This window comes from Protobothrops mucrosquamatus, unplaced genomic scaffold (assembly GCF_001527695.2).
Source record: "Protobothrops mucrosquamatus isolate PMUCROS unplaced genomic scaffold, P.Mucros_1.0 scaffold321, whole genome shotgun sequence".
Lineage (NCBI taxonomy): Eukaryota > Metazoa > Chordata > Lepidosauria > Squamata > Viperidae > Protobothrops > Protobothrops mucrosquamatus.
Window position 1 is genome coordinate 18,752 of NW_015386660.1, and position 23,848 is coordinate 42,599.

Sequence of the window (23,848 nt, forward strand, 5' to 3'; positions counted from 1 at the left end):
AGGGTGCCGTCAGCCAGACAGTGCCGGCTGGCGACCCCAAGGGGGAGGGCCTTCTCTGTGGGAGCTCCCACCCTGTGGAACGAACTACCCCCAGAGATCAGGGTGATCCCTGATCTTCCTTCCTTCCGCCGTGCCCTTAAGACATGGCTATTTCAGCAAGCGGGACTGGCCTAGGGGAAATTTTTAGCTGGGTTTTAATTTAATTTTAAATTAACATAGGCCTAATATTATATCTTCTTTTAATTGTATTTTAATTATAGTATTTTGTATTTTTGTAATTGTTTTATCTGGCTGTTAGCCGCCCCGAGTCCGTAAGGAGAAGGGCGGGATATAAATACAATAAACTATAACTAACTAACTATAACTATTGACAGAGCTTGTGGCAGAGCTTGGGAAGAAAGGTGACCTAAACCAATTAGCTGTGTGGCCAAAGATTACTAATAGGCCAAAGATAGGTCAAATATTTATTGAATTCGTATCACACTTTTGCCCAAGTTGGTATACTCATTTCCCATGTTATTTCAGCAAGAATCTTGTAAATTAGATTATGGAGATTCAAAATTTATGGTGGTGGATGTTAGAACATGGGTCATCTCAGTTCAAGTACAATATGGGGCTCTTGGTACTCTCTGAGCTTAGTAGTTTTCTTGTAGGCATTTCATTTCCAAACTAGGTAACGTCATCAGTACATGCATTGATGACATTTCAACATGGGTTACAAATATTCTCTTCTATCAGCAATCACTTTACCACCTTGATTTTTTTTTAGATTTTGTTAAGATTATGGTTTCCTAGTATATGATGTCCAGGTGAGATTTTGGTAAATTCATGGCTTTTTTGTTTTAATGAAAAGGTAGATCCTCAATTGCATGAGTAAAGAAATGTAATGCAAAATGCAAGGTACGTACTGTCTGATGTTAAATGTTCATACATTGCAACTATTTTTTTAAAAAGGAAACTGCTAGACACAGTAGCCTTGTACTCTAAGGAAGTATAATGTTCAACATGACCTTGACCTCACATTCTTAACATTTGCTCCATTTTTTTTCTCTCATTTTGACTGGCCTNGACTGGCCTAGGGGAAATTTTTAGCTGGGTTTTAATATAATTTTAAATTAACATAGGCCTAATATTATATCTTCTTTTAATTGTGTTTTAATTATAGTATTTTGTATTTTTGTAATTGTTTTATCTGGCTGTTAGCCGCCCTGAGTCCGTAAGGAGAAGGGCGGGATATAAATACAATAAACTAAACTAAACTAAACTAGTCCTCGACTTACAACAGTTCACTTAGTGACTGTTTGAAGTTACAATGGCACTGAAAAAAGTGCCCCCCAAGCCACAGCCAAGCAAGACACCTGCCTGCCTGCCCGGTGGTGCTCTTCCTCCTGTCCGAGGTTTTCATTGTTGTGAGCATTTCTGTTGAGGATTGGCAGTGGGGGTGGGGTGGGGGGGTGTTTGGTTTTTATTCCCGTCTGCTGAGTGGTTGCATCAGGTTTTGGTCACTTCACATGACCCTGGGACACTGTGACCGTCATAAATATGAATCAGTTGCCAAGCATCTGAATGTAAATCACAAGACCCTGGAGAGGCTGCAACATTCCAGCTGATCCGCGCTTCTTCTGGGCTCAAGCGCCAGGATCAGTGCTGCTTTCCAGCATGATTGGTGCTTCTTCAGGGCTCAGCAGAAGCACCAGGATCAACGCCGAGCTCCAGCTGGAGCCTGGCACTGATCCTGGCGCTTCCGCTGAGCCTGACAGCCCTGCAGCTCCAGCCATCTCTCGCTCAGGCTTGTGCGGTGCTGCCACCGGTTCAGCTCATTCCCCTCCCCCATTACCATTTTTCTAGGATGGTCGCGTACCATCTGCCAGGTGCCAATGTACCACAGGTGGTACCCGTACCACTGGTTGAAAAGCCCTGCTCTAGAGTACTGCACTTCATATCATCTAGCAAATCGATTCCACATCTGTCCTTTGAAAGAATATGAACATGGAAGTGTTGGGAAGGCATCCAGCTTCAAACCAAGAGAGAAAATCCTCCTTCCTATAAAAGTCTATGTTAGCCCTGTTAGAAACTGTTAGATGCTTGGAAGCTGCTAGATCTCAGCTTGGGTAGGATCCAAGACCCATCAACATATACCTTTCAAACTGCATACACTCCTACACACCCAATCCTGCACTGATGATGTTACTTAGTTGGGTAATGAAATGTCTGCAGGAAAGCAACCACGCTTAGAGAGCACCAGTGACCCCACAATCCAATCCTGAGCTACAAATATTCTCTTGTACATTTGTAGCAAAGGCTCCTCCCCTCCCCTCCCCTCTTCTCTCCTCCCCTTCCTTCCCCTCATTTCCTTGGAGGATTTCAAAATAGATCTACCGTTCTTCTCCCAGGCGCATTTTGCCCCAAAGTGAAAAAGAATGACAATAAACAGGATGGCTGACATGGGTTCAAGAGGACGGATTAACAGAAGTTGGTCCAGAGGATCCCTAAACCAGTGGTTCTCAACCTTTTCAATGCCGCGACCCCCAACCGGACGTAAGTCGAGGACTAAACCGGTCGTAAGTCGAGGACTACCCAACCGGTCGTAAGTCGAGGACTTTCCCTGCCCTGGAGCGCCGCCCATGCGTGGTTCCGCCCCCTGCGCCGGCCGAGGCGTAGCTGGCAAGCGGCAGAGACGGAGCAGGCCGACCACCAGCTGGCCCAGCCCAAGGGAGGTAAGGCACCAGCCGGAAAAGGGGAAAAAAATGGCGGACAGCCTTGCTTGGCGACCCCCGTGAAATGGTCGATCGACCCCAAATGGGGTCGCGACCCATAGGTTGAGAACCGCTGCCCTAAACAGATTCGGGGCTGGATACTCAATAGCGGTGTGCCTGCATATCAACCTTTCATTATATGTGCCTCCGGTATCTCTTAGGGCCTTTGCACACGGGATTTCTTTGTTGTTTCCAATGAAAAGCTGCACCTGTTGTTCTCATTATGTGCCCAGCAGGGAATCGAAAATTACAGCAAATCTGGGCTTTTCCCTTGAAACAACAGCAGCTTTGAGAGCTTCTGGGCAGCTTCTGTGTTTTGCTCCCTCCCCTCTTATCATGATGTCGGGGTCCTATTAAATGTCACCCCAAGGTTCCTATTTTGTGTCCTTGGTGGGAGGAGGTCTTGTGAATCAGCAGCAAGCCCTTTGGAATGGAGCACAGGTAGTCCTCGAGTTACGGCCACAATTGAGCCCAAAATTTATGTTGCTAAGGGTAACATTGGTTATATGAGCTTTGCCCCCATTTTACGACTTCTGTTGCCCCAGTTGCTAAGTGAATCATTGCATTTGTTAATGCAGTGGCAAGTGAATCTGGATTCCCCATTGACTTTGCTTGTCAAAAGTCTGCAAAAAGGAATCACGTGACCCTGTCATAAATCTGAGTCAGTTGCTAAGTGTCTGAATTTTGATGGTGTGACTATGGGGGGTGCCACAATGGTCGTAAGTGTGAAAAAACAGTCAGATGATCTGTTGTAAGTTAAGGACTACCTATAATTTTATTTCAAACAGTTACACAACCAAAGTAACAAAACAACACCTCGTGCAAAACAAAGGGGAATCTATGGAATCATCTGAGGATTCTGCCACCTTATTCTGTGGAATGTGTGAGTCCAGAATAAAACTGTTCTCCAAGGGAAGAGTTCCCTTGACTGCCAAGCAAAGGTCTCTGAATTCAGAGTGTGACAGCAGTTAGCTTATCTCATAAATCAAATTTCTTCGACTCAGACATTTGCATGAGGCCTTCTGATTGATCTACCTGGCCCACCCAAGTGAATAATAAAAACACCTGAACAGCAGAGTGATTTGGCTATTACTTGCTATCCCCAGCTGCACCCATGTAAGTGGGCGGGCATTTATTGATTTCTAAGATTACTACCTTGCTCCTTTCAAACTGCCTCTGAGCTGCAAATATATTACTGCAAGGGCATCTGCGCCTGCTCCTTTCCCCGTGGTGGTTCATTTAAAACAGGGGTCTTCAAACTTGGCAACTTTTAAGACTTGTGGACTTCAGCTCCCAGAATTCTTCAGCCAGTCATGCTAAGGAGTCTACAAGTCTTAAAGTTGCTAGGTTTGAAGACCCCCTGGCTTAGAAGAAGAGGGTAACTTAATTGGGGACATCGAATCCTGCACTACAGTGGAAGGGCTTGAGTTTGTTAAGCCAAGAGAAGTCAAACTTGGGGGAGAGAAAACAAATAAACATTGTGATGTTCTGACATGCAGAAGATGGAATAGAGATGTCTGTTTTACTTCAAGGAGAGGATGCGAAATAATGAGGTAGTTGGGAAGCTGATTTGGGTGAAACTTCAAGGGAAGCTTCCTAACTGACAGTGGAACAAGTGCTTCAGAGGTCAGGATGACAGTGGAACTCATTAGCTCTGGAGGGCTACTGGTCAGGGATACGACTGTGGTGTCAGATGCAACATGGCCAGGAGGGGGGGGGTGTTGGACCATTCATCCTTCCTCATCAGGTGCTCTCCAAATAGGTTGAGAAGGGAACCTTCCCGCCAGCACACTGCAGTTGGCAGTTCAATACACAAGCCACAGATTAAAGAAAGCTTGCATGAGTGGCCTTCAAGCTTCCTTTGAATCCCATTGTTCTCCTTCCTTCCTCTTCCCCTGTCCAGTATAAGTTAAATTAGGCCCATATGGAAGGGAGGCAAACACAGACTCGCTCCTCCCCAGTGTCTCGGCTTTTTCCTCCAGCTCTTCCAGCAGTTAAGATTCAGAGCAGTAAGCTCATTGGGGCTTTGAGAGCTTGGTTTGTTTTGCTCGTTAAACTTCATAAACTGCCACATGCACCAAGAGTGTAGAATAAATCATTCTTATTTGGCAGGCAGGCACTCACAATACTGCCTCCGCCGCTAGCGCCATTATCTGTTTTCAGCAAAGAATCCCTTGCTGGCAGAGTTAACAAGGGGGGGGGGAGAGAGCAACCAGCTCTTTTAAGCAGCAATTCTAGTTTCCTGGTGGTGGAAGAGATTAGATTATGCTGAAGGGGCCGATAGTGGAATTTCTGGCCAAATCGGATGTTTTCCTTGCAAGCTTTCCCCCCCCCCCACCCCTTCTGGCCACCCACCCCATATTAGTCAACTTGAAGCAGCTGCAACTCCAACACACAGTTAACAGAAACTAGCCTTTTCCAGAAAGAGGTCCATCCTACACGGAGATGCAGCAAAACGATTGCTATGGGAAAACGCCTGTGCGTGAACGAAGGCTTCCAACAGGAAATGCTGAGGAAGAAGGGACGCAATTAGGACATGCCAGAGAGGCTGGCATGGAAACCCCACCAGAGCTGCTTCATGGGCCCTGAGATAAATGCGCACACAATGGCCTATAGGGAGCCTCTGGCAGATCAATAATTCAGAAGGTTCTGGGATAGAGTTTCTCACTTTAATTAGCCCAAAGCTCCTTGCTGCCTGTGCTTCATTTCGGCAGGAAGATTCATCCTCCCAGCGAGCACCCACCACTGTTCCTTTGCACCCATCCATCTCCTGCTGGCTTCTTTATTAAAGAGCCATTTCCTCTGGCCTGCCTTCTTAAGCTTTGCTACCCAGGCAGGGCAGGTCTGGCTAGAGCTTTCCAAGCCCCTCCAAGAGGGGAAGGGATCTTTTATTAAGTCTCTTAATTTCCACCTGCAGTGGGTAAGTGAAAGGCAGTGGGAGCCTTGCAGGCTTGACGCCATTACAAGCCTACGTGTTTTCAATGGCGCTCCGAGATAATCCTCCGAGCCAACGTTTGTAAAATAAGGGAACTTCTCTGCTCCCATTTCTCTCTCACATCCAGATTTTAACTAAAGTTAGAAATGGTAGGAAGTATCTAGAGTTGCAGAGAGTCAGGCAGTATATAAATATCATCACAACAATAATAAACATTGGCTGAAGTGGCCCCTGGGGTTATCAGCATACTGAGAGCTATACCCAAAAAAACCCCCAAAACCTTGGATGTGCAAAATCTGCACATTGAGAAAATTTCCATCTGTCAGTTACACAAGGCTACACTGCTGGGATCCACACATATACTACACCGGTACATTAAGATGTCCTAGATTTTTGGGAAGAACTCAATACATATGAAGGCCAATATCAGCTAAAGAATTGGTAGTTGTGATTTCACATTGTTGTATGTATAATATAAAGAGTGGACTGTCAGCCTTCCCGAATAGACCAGACAGAAAGTGCAGCCAATAAGCTAATTCTACTTTATTGAAAAGCTTCCTTAAGAGAATCTTGCAAGTCTTGCAAGACTAAAAGTATTTGCAAGTACATTGTCCCCTTTACAATCCATAGCTGTGGGCTATGCTACCTCTTATCTAACAGTTCTCTTTGCCCAGTTATTCCCACATATTATTACATGGACACAGTCTTTCCCTGAGCATGCTGGTTGGGGAATTCTGGGAGTTGAAGTCCACATGTCTTAAAGTGGGGCAGATGAATCTGATATCCTTTATGAACTCTTTCAACTGTGAATCTAATAATATTGGTTGCCATGATCTCTAAACCACAGCAAAATACATTTTTAACAGAGGTAGTGGAAGACTCATTCAACATCTGATCCAAATGAGTTATATATTTGCTTCATTTTATTTCATATTTTTCCACCCACAGGAACTGCTGCCTTTAAGTATGTACCTTTCGATGTGTTTCACCTTAAAGCTGACATTTCCAAATTCAGCATTTTTCTCATGTCTTTTTAAATGCTTGTTAATCATCTGAGTTGAAAACTCTGTTCCATCCTTTAGAGAAATGTGAAATCCAACGGATAACTAGAATCCAATTTATACATTAGCCCAAGAGGTCAAGCCAAGCTCGTCTCTGAATTTGCAAAGATGGAATCCCTTGAACATCCCTTGTTAATGCAAAATCCTAAAAATAGACTTTCTCCAATTTTCTCTCTTTCAAAAGTCTTGGAGCTGCCTTTCCAGAATCCTACCCCCTTTCAATAAATCCACTGGACCTGCTCATAGAAAAGATGAAAGAGGTAATTTAGTACATCTGGAAGGCACAGTCTTAGGTCAAGACTGTGCTCAGAAATTTGCCCAATTCCCACAGAGCTTCAACTGCACTCCATGAGGCTTTCAGCATCATCAAGGCAGCGTCTTTTGCTGCCCAGTTTGAAAGGCAGAGATGATGAAAACATTTAGCAGGAACATTTTGCATGCCTTTATAACCTACTAAGTACAGCATCTCCCCAATTTGCATGCTTCCAAATGTCTTGGCCTACATTTTCCACTAGTCTGCTATGTCTCTGTGTGCATTCGTTAGTGAACTGAGAAGGCAAATGAATCTCTGCTGAGGAAGGAACAACCCCCTTCCCCCATTCTGTGCCCCCCCCCCGGATTAGGAGAGTTAAATGTCCAAGATCTTCAGCTCACGAGGAGGGCACCAGGTGAAGGAATGGTGGGGTAGTTAATATTGAATTGGGCGGATTCTTAGTTTGACTCAATACAGGCACTCACGACTTACCACAGTTCATTTAGTGACTGTTCGAAGCTACAACACCGCTGCAAAAAAGTGACATGACATTTTTCACACTTACAATCATTTCAGCATCCCCGTGGTCACGTGGTCAAAATTCAGACACTTGGCAACTGGCATGTACTTATGACAGTTGCAATATTCCAGGATCACGTGATTCGCCTTTTGTGACCTTCTGACAAGCAAAGTCAACGGGGAAGCCAAATTCACTTAACAACCGTGTTACTAACTTAATAGCTGCAGTGATTCACTTAACATCCGTGGGGGGGAAAAAACGTAAAATGAGGCAAAGTTGGGCTCGGTTGTGGTTGTAAGTCCAGGACTACCTTGTAAAAGGCCATTTTTAGGTATGTCTTGGTCCACACACACAAACAGATGAGACACCAGCAAGTTTTCGGTTGTGGTAATGATGGATGCTCATTCCCAGATCATTGTCAGCTTAAAGGACCTCTGAGTGCTGGTTCTGTTCGTGTCTCTGGGGCTCCTAAGTGAATGAATGAATGGATATCAGAGCATCCCTGCCCTCAAGCCTTTTTCTGCAATTGGGACACGTTCATGAGCTGTGCCACTGCCACACAATTTGCTTGAAAGGAGGAGCAATGAAGAACAGTTGAAAATGTAAGCACTTGCCAGAAATATCCTGATCAGGAGCATTTGCAAGAGCTCAGAAGTTGCTTGACATTTTCCACGTGAATAGCTGCAACCCAGCCCTTCCTCTTCCAATGTAGACAAACTTACACAAGTGACTTACCATGTGTGGGAATCTTAGGCTGCTTGGAAGATGGTTGCGGAGGCTCCTTTGTCGTTGGGTGGGGATGCGCTGTGGTAGTTAGCTTTAGTTCTATAAAAAAAAAGATCAATTAAAAAAACCCTCCACTGTATAGCAAGAAAAAAAAGGGTTAGAGACCTTCAAATTTAAAAAAAAAACAACTGTTGCAATTGCCAATGAAAACACAGTTCTGGTATTCCAAAGGTGCTTTTCAAAAGGCAACTGGACTTTCTTGGTTTTTCCCTTGAAAACTTTTCGCTTCTCATCTAAGAAGCTTCTTCAGTTCTGGTATGTAGATACCAGAACCTTTGTAAACTGTATGACAGAGATGGAAAGAGTACAGAAGAGAACAGATGATTAGAGAACTCAAAGATCCTTCTTTTATAAGAAAGTTTGAGGGGCTTTTGCTTGGAGAACAGGAGAACACAACTGAGATTTAGGAGGCCATGCCTGTCTCCAAAGTCAAGGACAAGGAACCATCCAATGAAACTGACTCAGGGGGAATTAAGAAAAGAAGAAAACGCTTCTTCACGGAGCACACCCAGCTTGTGAAATTCCCCCCCTGTAAGATGTAGTAATGCTCATTCACTCGGATGACTTTAAAAGGGATGGGGTAAATTATCCTAAGGCTTGAAGATTTAGGAGTATCTCCCAGTCAGGGGCTGCTGAGACAAGCAGGGAGCCATATAAATTGAACAATGAAGTAAACGCTCTTAGGCCGCTATGTGAAACAAAGTGTTGGACTAGCTGCCTGATCCAGCAGAGCCGTTTTTAGGATTTGATTCCATTATGCTCTCTTAATAAAACAGGAGGATGAAAGCAAAGGGGCAAAATCTCCAGACGTCAAACAGCTATCAGAAAGAAAGGCAAAGGTGAGTTTCTCTGTTCCATAGGCTACCGTGTTTCCCCGAAAATAAACCCCACCCCGAAAAAAAGACCTACCCTGATTTGTGGGGGTGGGCCTAATATAAGCCCTACTCCAAAAATAAGCCCTAATTAGGACCCCGCCCACTCCGTCCTACCTAGCTGCCACAATGGGGCAGGAGGCTTCATGACACATTGGGCAGGTGATCTGTGGGGCAAAGCGCGAAGAAAGCCCCTCCAGCGGCACACAGTGGCAGCGGAGCCTTTCGCCATCACTACCCCCTGGCTCCGAAACTGTGGAGGGCAACAAGGCCTACCCTGCCCATCCTCCATGCGGGAGCATGGCAGTCCGGCTCGGAAGGGGAGTGAAAGGGAGCAAGGAATGGCCTGGCTGGGGCGGGGGGCTGAAGGAAGCGGGTGCAGAGCGCGTGGGGCAGCTGCACCCCTTCCCCCACCTGCCTCGCCTTGTTGTGGCGGCAGCGGCGCGATGTGCCGTGCGGCCTCCTGCCACGAGCGGTCGCAGAAGTGGGCCAGCAGCCACGTGGGCTCCTGCTGGATGGGGCTGTTGGTGCCAGTGCCGCAAGGGAGTCACGGAAAATCTAAGACACTGCCCGAATGTAAGACCTAATGCCTCTTTTGGAGGCAAAAATAATATAAGACCGGGTCTTACTTTCGGGAAAACACGGTATTAGAAAATAATCTAAGTACAGGGAGTCCTCGACATATGACTGAAAGAAACCTGCCCATTACAGTCATAAAATGAGTCAGGTCATATGACCGACTCTATTTCACGATCCCTTTTTTTTGTGGCAGTTAAGTAAATCACTGGGATTGCCAAGTGAATCTGTGGCTGCTAAGCAAACCAGTGTTTCCCAATGGGTGCAGTTTTGCTGAAAATCAGAATTAAATGCCAGGCTTGGGGAAAACTATCATAAAACACAGACATGTGACTATGGGATATGGACAAACGTCCATAAATTTGCCGTGTTGTCAAGCACCTGAAGTTTGGTCACCTGACCACAGAGGGGGCCCAACCATTGAAATTGAATCTAGGTTAAGTCCCCTTTCTCAGGTTGGTCGTATCTTTGAACCGTCACTAAGTGACAGGTTGTAAATTGAGGACTATCTGTAATAGCATTAAAAATTTCTTGCCAGAGAAACATCTTAAACGTCTAAGTTTGGGATTGACCTAACTGGCCTCAGATGTGGAAGCAGAATTTTTTCCTGCCCTTTTTACAAATGAGCCAGAAAAAGAAAGGCCAGGGCAAAAAAATCAGCTGCGCCAGAAAAACATAATAAATTGGGTTTAAATTACATTGCATCCAATTCAATACTTAATCACATTAAAAACAGAAACTTGGTGACATTTTTATACAGGTCCTGGGTGCAGCCAAAACATTTTTGGGCGGTGGGGAATATGCATCCCTATGATGCACCCCAACATAGAGTGTCTGTACCAGGACTGTTCTAATTGCAACGTTTATACTGGTTTATCATATTATTCATATGAGAACTGAGCACAAACCTAGTATCCGCCATCTTGGTCCAGTTGTTGCTGTCCATGACAACTGACAAAACATTCTGATTAAGGAAGGAACATACAACCAACATGGACAAAGAGCTGCCCACAGTCTTTTAGTCCACGAATTTGTACTCTAGATATTGCTTATTGTCTAGTCTCCACAAATCAGTAAACTTATAATACAAATGGTAGCTTTTGCAAGGCCTCCTAACAAATCCTCGCCCAAGGATTACCTTCACAGCTGACAGTAGTGTTGAAAAATGAACATTTCTCCTTCAACGCTTCTCCATTCTTTACGCAGCTCCCCGTACCTAGAAATGAAGGAAGTCATATTGAAGCAGAAGAAAATAATAAGCAACAGCTTTTACTTCTTCTTCTTCCATATATGGCAATACCGAACCAGGCTGGCTGGGTTCATTTGTGACAATAAGCTATGGCACATTTTAATTGTGGTTTGCAGGACCATCACCCCTCATCCACAGAATGCCTCCAAATACAGTTGCAAAGGAACTGTGGAGGGAAGGGATTAAGTCTCCATCTTCTGCTTGGGAGCACCTGGTGAGGGGTCTAGGACAGTGATGGCGAACCTTTTAGCGACCGAGTGCCCAAATCGCAACCCAAAACCCACTTATTTATTGCAAAGTGCCAGGGCCGCATCAGCATTGTGGTGCCCTCAGGGGGGTGGGCGTGGCCCAGTGGGTGGGCATGGCTGTGGTGGTCACGGCAGACTGGGCGGGCATGGCCAGGGTGGGCGTGGCCACGTTGATGTTGCTCGTGGGGGGGACGCCTGTGGGGGCTGGGCAAGATTGGGGGAGATCCAGGGGGTCTCTGGTGGGTGGGGCGGTGGGCAGGAGGCTCGTCCTGTGGGGTGAGGCAGGGGGTAGGGCGGGGGTGCCATTGCTGTGGGGCGAGGCGAGGTAGGGGCGGCTGCTGCCTGACACTATCAGCCCCCACACACAGAGGCCAGCGAGCTCATGGTCTACCACCTCTACTCAAGCTTGCTAGCCAGTTGCTTCACCTCCTTTGTGCTGGGTGGGGCTGCCGCTCTGGGCACCAGTGGTGGCCTAATGGACCTGCGCGAGCTGGTGGCGGCGGCAGGTGTGCCCCCAGAGAAGGCTCTGAGTGCTGCCTCTGGCACGCGTGCCATAGGTTCGCCATCACTGGTCTAGGACAACTCGCCACAGCCAACTCGCCACAGCCATCTCGCCACGGGACCACTCGCTGTGGGACAATCCACATGGGATAACTCAACGCAATAAATGTTATCCGCCACTGCTTCTTCTACATTCCTTCCATTTTTGTCAGTGGAAATAATGTCGAAGAAACAGTGGTGGATAATATTTGTTGCATTGTAATTAAGTGTAATTAACTCTAAGAAAAGAGGAAAAAATGTTTTTTGAACATTGCGGGGAAAACAAATTTAAATGAGAAGGTGATTAAGATGATTAATTAGAAAAGAAGATTTATATTGATGTGGTTGTTATTCGTAGAAATACTAGAAAAATGTCTATATTCAATTGCTATTTACTAAAATTACCAAGAAATGTACTAATTTAATATTATTGGAAGAAGAGAAAATCAAGGGAAGCTATTATGTGGAGTATGGAACTATAGAAATTAATTGTGATTGTTTGTAAATATAAACCCAGACAACACACTGTTTACCGAATATTAATGATGGTTATGTTTTAAAAAATTAATAAAATATATATTTAAGACAATTGTCGCATTGAGTTATCCTGGACTACAGCAAGTTGTCCCATTCCTCCAGGTGAGTGGCAGCCATATCAGTTGGGGAAAGACCAATAGACTTTCCTCCCACATAAGACATGGTTGCTACCTCATTCTTGACTTAAAGTGAGCCTTAGAATTGTTTTGTTTTGTCTTAAGCAAAACCAGTTCTATCAGCTCCTTCTGTCCCCAAAATTGCACTGAAGCAGTTGTTGCCAGAAAAGTGAAGAATTCATTCCTCCTGTTGCTTTTTCATCATGAGAACAGCAGAATTTTTTTTCCTAGTTAGGTTTGTTCCCGCAAAACAAAGAAGCACTAAAGTGCCTTTTGCTTTGAATCAGTGGAAATCTGAAGTCTGGAACTTATTGCTGTCATTTTTATTTGTTGTGACTTAGGAGAAAAGCCATTTGGGGGATGATGTGAAATGTTTCTTCTTCTTCTTCCAAGTTTTAAAACTTCACCACTATCACAAACCATTCAGACTCAGGCAACAGGAAGATGGAAATACTGATCTGTTCTACAGGATTAATCTAAGAACTACTACACAAAGCAACTTAAAACAGTAATACTCAGACTCAACTTAGGACAAAACAGTAAAACTCTCCTCTGTGCTCCCTGCAACTTCATTGATTTATTCCTGCAATTTTCTAAGCACCCAATATGAACACAACCTTGTTTTCTTCCACAAAGCACATAAAGCCAAGAAACTCCAGTTGCCTTTTGAAAAGCACCTTTGGGACAATCATGACCTGGATGATTGAGAATCTTCATAGACCCAAAGCATTTAAAACCATTCTTAAAAATTGCCTAAAAGAAACAACAGTAGTAGCTTAGTTATCCCCAGCTTGCCTATCTTTTGCTTAGCTTTCTGAGTGTTAAAAGAGGTCCAGGTGGGCCCGAAGGTGGATAAGAAAATAAGCTATCCTATGGAATCCTTGTTACTCTCTGAACTTGGTTGTTTTCTTGCAAACTATTCATTACCAAACTAGGTAACATTATCACAGCACTGATGAGGTTACCTAGTTTGGTAATGTCTGCAAGAAAACAAGCAAGCTCAGAGAGCAACAAGGATCCCACAGTTGACCCTTGAGCTGCAATTATTGTATTCTGTGAACTAACGTAATTCTCCCTGCTTCTTGAGGCAAACTCTCAGTTTCTAATCCATACTGGCCAGCAATTCTCACTAGCAACAGGCACCAGATCTCAAAAATCAACAGACAGCAAAGGCTGTTGTTTATTAGCTCCTGGCTATCCCTCTCTTCCTGGAACTGTAGCCAGGGCAACAAGTCAGGTACAAATCAAAAGACATTCAGATCTTGAGATGGCTTAGATGTTCCCATAAAATAGAAGGATTTTCAGAGTGCTGGCCTTAACGTGGCTCTTGTGGACGATTAAACCTTTCAGCATCTGTCACCATTGGCCATCAAGGCCAGTCTATTAGAAGTTGCAGTCTGCCACTTGGTAGCCCATCTTTGCAAAAAAAAATAAGGTCCTTACAAAAAGGTAGTGGGCAGCATCCATTGGTGTTCTGGACATTGGTGACCTGGACCCTGACCGTTCTGGGCAACATTTCAATTTAAATAAAGTGCCAGTAAACTTTGACCAAAAATTTAAGCCTGTGTTGATAAGACAGACAAGTACACTCTATAATAAGGGTCTAAATAGTCATTAAAATTAATTTATGGCACAGGTCATCTTCTGACAGTAATTTTGGGTGCTGCTGCACAAAACTTAGCAACGTTATATGTATGTTGTCACAGGGTTGGTATCCAAGAGCAGCATGGAGCTGTAAAATTGCCCTGTGCAGCCTGAGTATTTATGCAATAATGATAAAGTGGTAAGTAATGGTAAAATGAAATACGCAATCCAAATATTTGGCCATCATTTTTTTATTGACTTACCTGGCTTCTCATGAGACTCCTGACAGTATTTCCAAATGCAGTTTGTAATATTCTGGGAAGGAGAACCTTCAGTGCACTGCTTACATGACTCCAGATCTTTACATTCCCCTGTTTAAAAAAACAGTCTATAGATGTGGATCCTAAAGGATCGGTTGGAGTGACAGAAAATTGTTAAGTTCTAGGGTTATTCAATGACCAGGAAGTGTCAAAAATTGCCCTTTGCCTTTTGCCTCCCACCTCCAAATTTTCAGATATTTAATTTGGATTCAACAGGTAGTCCTCAACTTACAACCATTCGTTTGGCAACTGTTTGAAGTTGCAACAGCTCTGCAAAAAGCTATTCATGACCAACCTTTGTACTCAGGGACTGTCATAGTATCCCCACAAACACATGAACAAAATTTGGGTGCTTGGCAAACTGGCATGCATTTATGATGGTTGTAGCATCCAAGGGTCATGAGATCATCATGGGTGACCTTCCCAGCCAGCTTCCAAGAAGCAAAATGATGGAGGAAGCTGGATTTGGTTAATGACCGCAGAATTCTCTTAACAACGACAGTGATTTGCTTAAGAACTGTGGCAAAAAGTCATAAGATCAGGGGCAACTCACTTAACTTTGCTTAGCAATGGAAATTCTGAAATTCTCATTCTTATGAGGTCGTAAGTCAAGGACTACCTGAGCATACAGTAGTTGCCATGCTACTTACAGAACTGTCTTTCTTTTTTAATGTATCCTTAACATTAGAGGTTCAATATGAACTCAGATCAAAATGCATTGCAGGTCCTATACTGCCAAGGTGCTGAGGTCTTCATCCTGAACTCCATCACCACCGGAAAAGGGACTGGGAGCACCAAACACATTTTGTGTTTGCTGCGAAGAGACCGTGACACTATCTGTTAAACTTTAGAGAATTTAACTGATCAAATCAAGAAAACCCAGGTAGCAACTATTCTAAACATTGTGAGAATGATTGCAGATGGGTGCACACATTGAGTTGAGCCCAAACTTGTCTCATTTTGTTTGCTTTTGTTTATTTTTGTTATTTTTATGCAAGAATCCAGTTTATGCTTCCTTTCGTTTGAAAGCCATACTATGTATTGTGTGAATCTGGCCAATGATGATTTCTAAAAGGAACAAACCCCAATGAACAAAATAATTAGCATGATGTGTAAGCCGTAAGCCAAGACAGTATTTCTGTCACTTTTAGGAAGAGATACTTTGATCTCCTTGTTTTCTACTCTTTCAGTATTATATCCTTGGGCTTCTTTGTGTCTACTAGCTTGTTAGCCTGCAGGCAGTTGCCACATGCCCATGTTTAGTTTTTGTATATTATGTAGAAAATAATATTCTTCTCTCTGACTATAGTCGATGCACTGGATTGGGTGCACGGTGATCTAGAAAAGCTCATGCAAGGACTATTAAACTTTAAAGTGCCACAAGATTCTGTGTTGTTTTTGCCATAGAAAGTGAACATAGTTCTCATGCTGGAAATATTAAAAAAATAATTTTATTATTGCAATTTACATAACTGCCCATCTCACAACACGATAACAGTACAAGATAACCCAGTGATGGCGAACCTTTTAGAGACCGAGTGCCCAAACTGCAACCCAAACCCCACTTATGCATTGTCGAGTGCCGGCTGGGTGTGGCCCATTGGCTGGGTGTGGCCCATTGAGTGGGCGTGGCCAATTGGGTGGGCGTGGCTGCAGTGGTAACGGCAGACTGGGTGGGACTAAAAAGTTCAATCAATCAATTCCAACTTTGCAAGATCTTTTTTTCCCCGTGAGAAGTTGAAATTGACTGATTGAACCTTTTTTTTTTTGCACATGGCGGCAGAGGCCTAAAGCGAAAAGGTTTTATAAAACCCAGCTGAAGGGACCTAGGACTGGGGTGACGGCGTGCGTGCCCACAGAGAGGGCTCTGAGTGCCGCCTCTGGCACCCGTGCCATAGGTTCGCCACCACTGAGATAACCTAACAATGAGGAAAACAACATTGAAAGTGTGAATGATTGTCCAAGGATAATTGTATATAATTAAAGGCTTGGGGTCAAGCAAGTGGCCTCACCTAGCTGATCTTGAAATGCTAAGTGGGGTCAGAACTGATTAGGAGTTGGACAAGAGGCCATCAACAAATTCCCCCCCCCCAGCTGTAGGCTAGGCTGCAAAGTTGAAAAGCCATCTGGACGAAGACAATGGCAAACCACTTATATGCTGAAAGCCAGTTTGGAGTGGTGAAGAAACTGGCCTAGAAACCAGGGGACCGTGTGCTCTGGTCTTCCCTTAGAATGTGAAAGCCACTGGGTGATCTGGGGCAGTTCCTCTGCCCCCAACACAACCCATTTCACAAAGTAACCGTTGCAGGGAAAAAAGAAGGCAGGAGCATTATGTGTGTGTATGTATGTGCATAAAGGCAGAAGATAAATCTCACGATCAATTAATAAATACTGTTGCCAAGGAAAGTACATTCAAAGTAACTGGGAACTGAGCTGTCAATAGCACCATTTTGCTGGAAAAGAGCCAGATCACCTTTACAATACTATACTGAATGTTGTATCTCCAAAGGAGGGGCATCCTGTATCACTTACGCATGTGTTATTGTGTTAACCTTGCTGGCTGGTACGTAATGCTGGCCTGCTTATGACAACACTGTCAAAACCCTCCATTTGCTGGGGCAAAGATAAGGCAATAGCAGTTGGAAGTTTGTTTAAGACTAATTAAACCTACAAATGGGGGATTACATTGTCTGTTCAGGACTTCAGGATCAAGAGGACAGCTGGCTCTGGACCCAAAGCTAGTAACCAACTGCCAGGAAAACTGCTCCCTTGTCTCCTGAACTCAGATCCCAGATGGGTTGCATTTCAACTCCCATACTCCTCAGGCAACAGGCAAGAACAATGAGGGCACCCAAGCTGGGGAGGTTGTCCTAATCTAATTAAATTCTTCTTAAAAAATGTTTTAATTCTGCAGGAATAAAGCAAAGCAAAGTATCCTTGAGAAATATCTACCAATCTTGGCTTGAACCCTTCCAAAGAAAAAAGGGCACCCATTATCCCTCGGAGTAATTGATTGAGCAACTCTAACTTCTAAGACGTTTTTCCTAACATTCAACCAAATCTTGCATTATTCTCAGACTTTTGACTTAAATCAGTGTTTTTCCAATCTCGGCAACTTCAAGATCTGTGGACTTCAACTCCCAGAATTCATGCTGGCTGGGAAATTTTGGGTGCTAGAGTCACTCAAAGTTGCCGAGGTTCAAAAACACGGCTATAGTTAATTCTCTGCATCTTTCTTCAACTGTGGTGGCCCAGAACTAGAATAGTAAAATCTGACAAAGCTAGGCAAACTCAAGATTTTTGTATCTGATGCCAAACTATTCTAGCATGGTATGATTTGACATACATATAAAAAGTAGTAAAGGTTTAAAATGGAGGTTTGAATGAAGCAAAAAAAAAAAAACCCTCCTCATAGCACTCATCATTACGGTAACTTCAGTAATTTAATCATATATACCATACACTATCACATGGCGTAGTGATTCAAATAACACCAGGGGTCTTCAAACTTGGCCCTTTTATGACTTGTGGACTTCAACTCCCAGAATTCCCCAGCCAGGCACGTGTGCCTGGCTGAGGAATTCTGGGAGTTGAAGTCTACAAGTCATAAAAGGGCCAAGTTTGAAGAACCCTGCTTAACACCATGACAAAAAAAAGGTTGTAACAACTGCCTTGCTTAGCAACGGAAATTCTGATCCTCATTGTGGTTGTAAATCAAGGATTTCCTATACAGGTAGTCCTTGAGTTATGAGCACAATTGAGCCCAAAATTTGTGTTGCTAAGTGAAACATTTGTTAAGTGAGTTTTGCTCCATTTCTTGCCACGGTTGTTAAGTGAATTTGGATTTTCCCATTGACTTTGCTCGTCAAAAGGTCGCAAAAAGCGATCACATAACCCCGGGACACTGCAACCATCATAAATATGAGTCAGTTGCCAAGTGTCTGAATTCGCAATGGTCATAAGTGTGAAAAAGGGTCATAAGTCATTTTTCCCCCAGTACCATTGTAACTTTGAACGGTCACTAAAGGAACTGTTGTAAGTCGAGGACATAGTCCCTCTAAGGCAGGGGTAGGCAACCTTGGCTCTTTTAGACTCGTGGACTTCAACTCCCAGAATTCCTGAGCCAGCTTAGCCAAGGTTGCCTACCCCTGCTCTAAGCAATTTGGATAGCTCATAACTTCTGGAGATCTTCCTACTCTGCAGAGGGCAGAAAGATTTTATATCTGCTATGCAACTCTAATCCTGTGCAGATTTACTCAACCCCAAAAGGAGGCCAGTCTTGGAATGCAGCTCGGGAACCAAGCTGAGAGTGGGAGGCAACCACCAGTAGTAACATCCAGCCCCTTGCAACCAGTCGCCAATAAGGCAAAAATGTCCAACTTAGCGTGGGAGTCTTTTCTGTTTATGGAGACAAACACACGTGTTCTCTCTCTCTCTCTCTCTCTCTCTCTCTCTCTCTCTCTCTCTCTCTCTCTCTCTCTCTCTCTCTCTCTCTCTCTCTCTCTCTCTCGTTAACCAATTATCTTTGTATAGTGGAAGGTTGATGGGCTCTATTGCCATGGATACAGTGTTCTGGTTATAGCACTTTAACTAGCAGTGAGTGACTTAACAAGAGCCAGTAAGAAAGCAGGACTTGGTTCCCCAAATTTTTTGCAGGTTGGTATGTGTGTGCGTGTGTCTGCATGTTGTTAAAAGAGCCCAGCTATTTTTGTCACAAGTACAGAGAAATTCGATGCTTTGCCCAATGCCTTCAAATCTTGGCATGCTGCTGCATCGGACAGGGGGAGAGGGGAAAAAACACTGCCTGCTTCAAGATCTTCTCCCATCTGTTCCAGCCAACCCACAAACAGAGGCCTGTTCACACATTTAACAATAGCCCTTGTCCCTGTCGTCAGCAACTCTCAGGAAGGGACATGAGGCAAGACTGCCTACTTTCCCATCTGCTGCGCTATGGAGTCTTTCTCCACATCTGGACAGGCCAGTGACCTCCGAAATCAGCATCCTAATACACAGGAGTGTCATTTATTCCCAAAAGTAAAGCTTACTCCTAAGCAAGTGTGCTTGCAAGTATTATTTGCAAGCACAGCTCCAGGTAGACATACCTAGGGTGAAATTCTAGGGGCTGCCATTATTATGGTTTGTTGTTACGGTAAGCCGGATGTTCAGACATTTTTATCCATCTATCAAGTCCTGCCCAAGGACCTGGGAAAGGCAGATGTGGATGTTTAAAGGTATTGTCTCAGGTTGTTCTGAGTACAGCTGCCTTTTGCAACTGACTGGGGGCGATGTTGTCAATGCCAGTGATTTTGTGAATGCCTCCATTATTATTGTCAAATGCATATGCCACCTGACTTCCAACAACTCTGGTCCCAGAGGAAGACCATAGCTTAAAGGAAAACTGCAGCTCAGTGAAGGAGCATCTATGGTACATTTTTTTAGCTTCAGCTGAGAAAGATTTTGACCTGAAATCCTGCAGAATAGCCATCAATGTGCAGGTCCAGCTTATTACAGGGTACCCTCCTGATTTGCAAAGAAATTCATTCCAGTCCATATTTTTTTTAGGTGAACAGAAAGCAGAACACAAAAAGGGCAGGATGTCTGTGATAGGTACACAGAAATTCCTCTTCTTACTATCTTGCAAGGCACGGTTTCCCAACTCTGGCAACTTTTAAGATGCATGGACTTCAACTCCCAGAATTCCTCAGCAAGACATGCTGGCTGGGGAATTCTGAGAGTTGAAGTCCACAAACGTTAAAGTTGTCAGGGTTGGGAAGCCTTTTGCCTTACAGCAGGGGTCTTCAAACTTGGCCCCTTTTATGAATTATGGACTTCAACTCCCAGAATTCCTCAGCCAGCATGCCTGGCTGAGGAATTCTGGGAGTTGAAGTCCACAAGTCATAAAAGGGCCAAGTTTGAAGACCCCTGCCTTACAGGACGCCAAGTTGCCAAGACTAGGAAACCCTGCTGAAAGGCAAATATGATCCAGTCTCCATATGACATCATAGATAACTGGAGTAGAAGCTCAGCCTTCTTTGATATTTGTGCACCCAGATCTTGTAGCGCGTCCAGCAAGCACCACCTTTTTCCAAACAGCATGCCGAGGTCCTGAGCTTTGCATTGCAAAACAGTTGTCAGTATCCCTGATCTCCAGGTCACCCACATGCACTTGTGCATGTATTCCCAGGGGATGTTTTATAATTGATAAAATAATAGTTGACATTTGACTCTGCCCTCAAGGCCTCATTTTGTGATGACTGCTGTTTGGGAGACTTCAAGACTCTAATGAAAAGACAGAATAAAACAGGTCACACCGGCATGAAATCCACCCGCTGCTGCCCCAGGGGAGAGCCAATCGCAAGAGACCAGGTGTTTAAAAGAGTCTGCACAATACTTTCCATTCTTGTCTATAAACCACTTGGGCCAGCTTCAGGAGGAAATTAACCTTGCTTCCTTCTCCTATTTCCATGGATTCAGATTACATGACATGCATCGCTAATTTGCTTCCTCAGATAACAATTGCCCTGGAATGAATACCTGGACAATAGTGAGTTGAAAAGATCCAGGCTTGCAAAGACCCAGATTTGCACAGATGCCTCCAACATCTGGCTTACTACATTGTTTTCAACGTGACCTAATGAACTCCCAGCATGCTAACTTTGGTTGGTATTAACCTCATTTTTTTGTTCATATTTCCCATGTTATGGGAACCCAGCCCATTTAATTAGCTGATAGGTCAGTGTATTGTGCAACTCCCCAAAAGGGGTCAATTCAGTACCCCAGTTCATCGTGATATGTGAACCCCGCTAGCTGCGTGACCCACTCTGCATTGCTGCCTTATTTGCAAGGTCATGTGAACCATCCCCAAAATGTTAATTGTGTCCACCAGCTATGGAAATGTTACACAGCCCTGAGCTACCGACTTGTTCATTGAATAAAGCCCAGTTTAGTTGAGCTCACCCAACCTGTTAAGGCACAAATTACACGAATTGTACAATGACATAACATGCAGCCATAGAACACAAAACCCTGCTCAACAACAGGTTTGTAGAACAGGCATGCGCTAGCATCCATCAGATTGTTCTAATGAATGGGCTGATAGCTTTGAAGGATAAAAAAAAAAAAGGAGTAGGCGAAAAAGAAAATATGACTCCATCTGCATTACTAAACCGCTTTCCTAAAATATTCAAAATCAAGCACCAAGACAGATTGGCATTAAGCAGGCTATCAAGTGAAGGAGAAGAATTCACGTGGTGTGTTTCTGCAGTACACCCTGTTACAGAAATCACTGGCAGGGAATAAGTTTGCGGACCACACGGGTGTTTTGTGGTACAAACATTTCATACTGACCTTTTGGGAAGGGACTATCAAACCCCGGATTCCCAGAATTTGGAACAAATCAAATCCTAAATATATGATGATTATATTAGACCTCTTCAGTTGCAGCAATACTATTTGGTGTCCATACTGAAAACTCTGCATTTGGGGTGGATTTAGACTTTCAGATCAGTAGGTTGGAAAAGTGCAAGATACATAGCTTGCAGAAATGAACTCATTACAGCAGTGTTTCTCAACTTTGACAATTTTAAGGCATGTGGACTTCAACTCCCAGAATTCCACAGCCAGCATTGCTGGCTGTGGAATTCTGGGAGTTGAAGTCCACATGCCTTAAAATTGTCAAGGTTGAGAAACACTGCATTACAGGCTTTTGCATCTATAGAAGAGATTCGCCACAAGTATTACCTTTCCTCTAATTAATCAGAACTATAGTTGGATTACAGCTATCTTGGCCAAAGGACAAAAACAAACTAGAAAGGAATCCTGGTCTGTGGAACCAAACCCTTTCCTCCCCAAAATGCAGGTCCTTTCAACATCACAACTAGTTGCAAAGGGCTACGTTCAAGGCTTAACTTCCCCCAAAGTCTTGCTTTATTGCCAGGTGAGCAGCTGAGTTCCAAATGTCAAGGCAATTAAGAGTTCAACATATATGTGTGAATCGGAGGAAGGGGTGATCTGGGAGAATGAGCATCAGGGTTTTGACTAAGGAGATCCGGGTTCAAACCCAGAGCCACCAATAAAGCCTATCGGCCCTGTTCACCTGTCGCATTTAGCCTAACTACAAAATAAGCACATAAGCTCTCTTTGCATAATATATATATATACCAAGTCAGGAAAAAAGTTGAACTTAACCAAGTTCAGGATGCAGAGGAAATACAAGCATTGGGTGTTTAATAGAATCAAAGTGTACAAATTCAGCTATTCCGAGAGTTCACATCAACCATTTTTATACTTATTCTCACCCCACCTGCTGGGTTTTTGTGAAAAATAATGCGGCGGGGGGGGGGGGGGGAGACAGGAAATCTTGGAAGAAGGGCTTATTAACATTCAGGTAACAATTAGGATCTGTCACAAGGAAGCGGTTTCCTCTCCGGACTACGAAGTGGCTAGCTAAATAGATAAGACCTTGATGCTCCAAGATGGGAGTTGACCTAGTTCACAGCGTGCTCTGCCGAAGCCTTCCACAACTTTTCCTGATCACAGGGGACGAGGGCAGCTGTAGTCCAACCCCCTCTAGATGGGCCCAGATTTTTTTGGGGGGGGGGGGACGCAGACAGGCTCAAGGCGGAGCATGCTCGGGGAAAGGGGGAACTTGCACTCATCTGTTCCACACCAACACACCCGTTTACTTCCCGGCGCCCGTTGCAAAGCCACCTCGAGGCCAGAGGTCGCCACAACTTTGCACCCCCGTCCCCCCCCCCCCCCCCCAAGAGCAGCGGGGGTCCCAAGTGGGGGGGAGGGAGGAAGGGAGGGGACGGAGGGCAGCGGACCCCCCCCCCGCCAGAGGGACCCCCGCGATCTCACCCACCTGCCTGGCTGGGGACCAAGCCTCGCGCGCACAGCAAGGCGCAGAGCAGCGCCGCCCGGAGCTCCCAGAAGCGGGCCGGGCCGGGCATGGCTGGGGCTTCTCGGCGGGCCAAGCAAAAGCGGGCAGCCACTCGGGCGGCGGCTTCTCCAAGCACTTTGGAAACGAGGCTCGCCTGAAAAGCGCTCGGGAAAGGGAAGCGCCGGCGGCGGGGCGGCGAGCGAGCACATGCGCGCAGGGCGGACAAAAAAAAAAAAGAAGAAGCAGCTGGGGGTGGGGCAGGCAGGTGAGCCGGCTGGGCGGGGCAGGTGGCTCCTCCCCCGGCTCCTGCCCCGCCCTCGGAGAAGGGCGAAGGCGGTGGGGGGGGGTCGTTTTTGGGTGGCGCTCAGCGCACAGGAATTGGGCTTGAGTGTCCGGTTCGGAGTTTTTAACTTGTTGGGTTACAACTCCCATAATCCTCAGATAGCTAGGTCTGACTCGTCGTGGGTCACCGGGCAGTCCACTTAGACCAGGGGTCTTCAAACTTGGCAACTTTAAGACTTGTGGACTTCAACTCCCAGAATTCCTCAGCCAGCCAGGGCTGGCTGAGGAATTCTGGGAGTTGAAGTCCACAAGTCTTAAAGTTGCCAAGTTTG

General features: G+C 44.9%; 1 protein-coding gene across 1 annotated transcript in view; it reads right to left on the reverse strand.

Moving 5' to 3' along the window:
• CD164L2 (CD164 molecule like 2) overlaps window positions 1-23,311 on the reverse strand; it is a 29,637-nt gene extending 6,326 nt beyond the window's left edge. The window contains exons 1-4 of the mRNA XM_015815173.1: window positions 23,217-23,311; window positions 14,297-14,404; window positions 10,898-10,975; window positions 8,261-8,350 (exon numbers count right to left, since the gene is read on the reverse strand). Coding sequence (XP_015670659.1) covers window positions 8,261-8,350; window positions 10,898-10,975; window positions 14,297-14,404; window positions 23,217-23,304 — 364 coding nt within the window. The 5' untranslated portion in view covers window positions 23,305-23,311. The remainder of the gene's footprint in view (window positions 1-8,260; window positions 8,351-10,897; window positions 10,976-14,296; window positions 14,405-23,216) is intronic.
• Window positions 23,312-23,848: the final 537 nt, after the last annotated feature.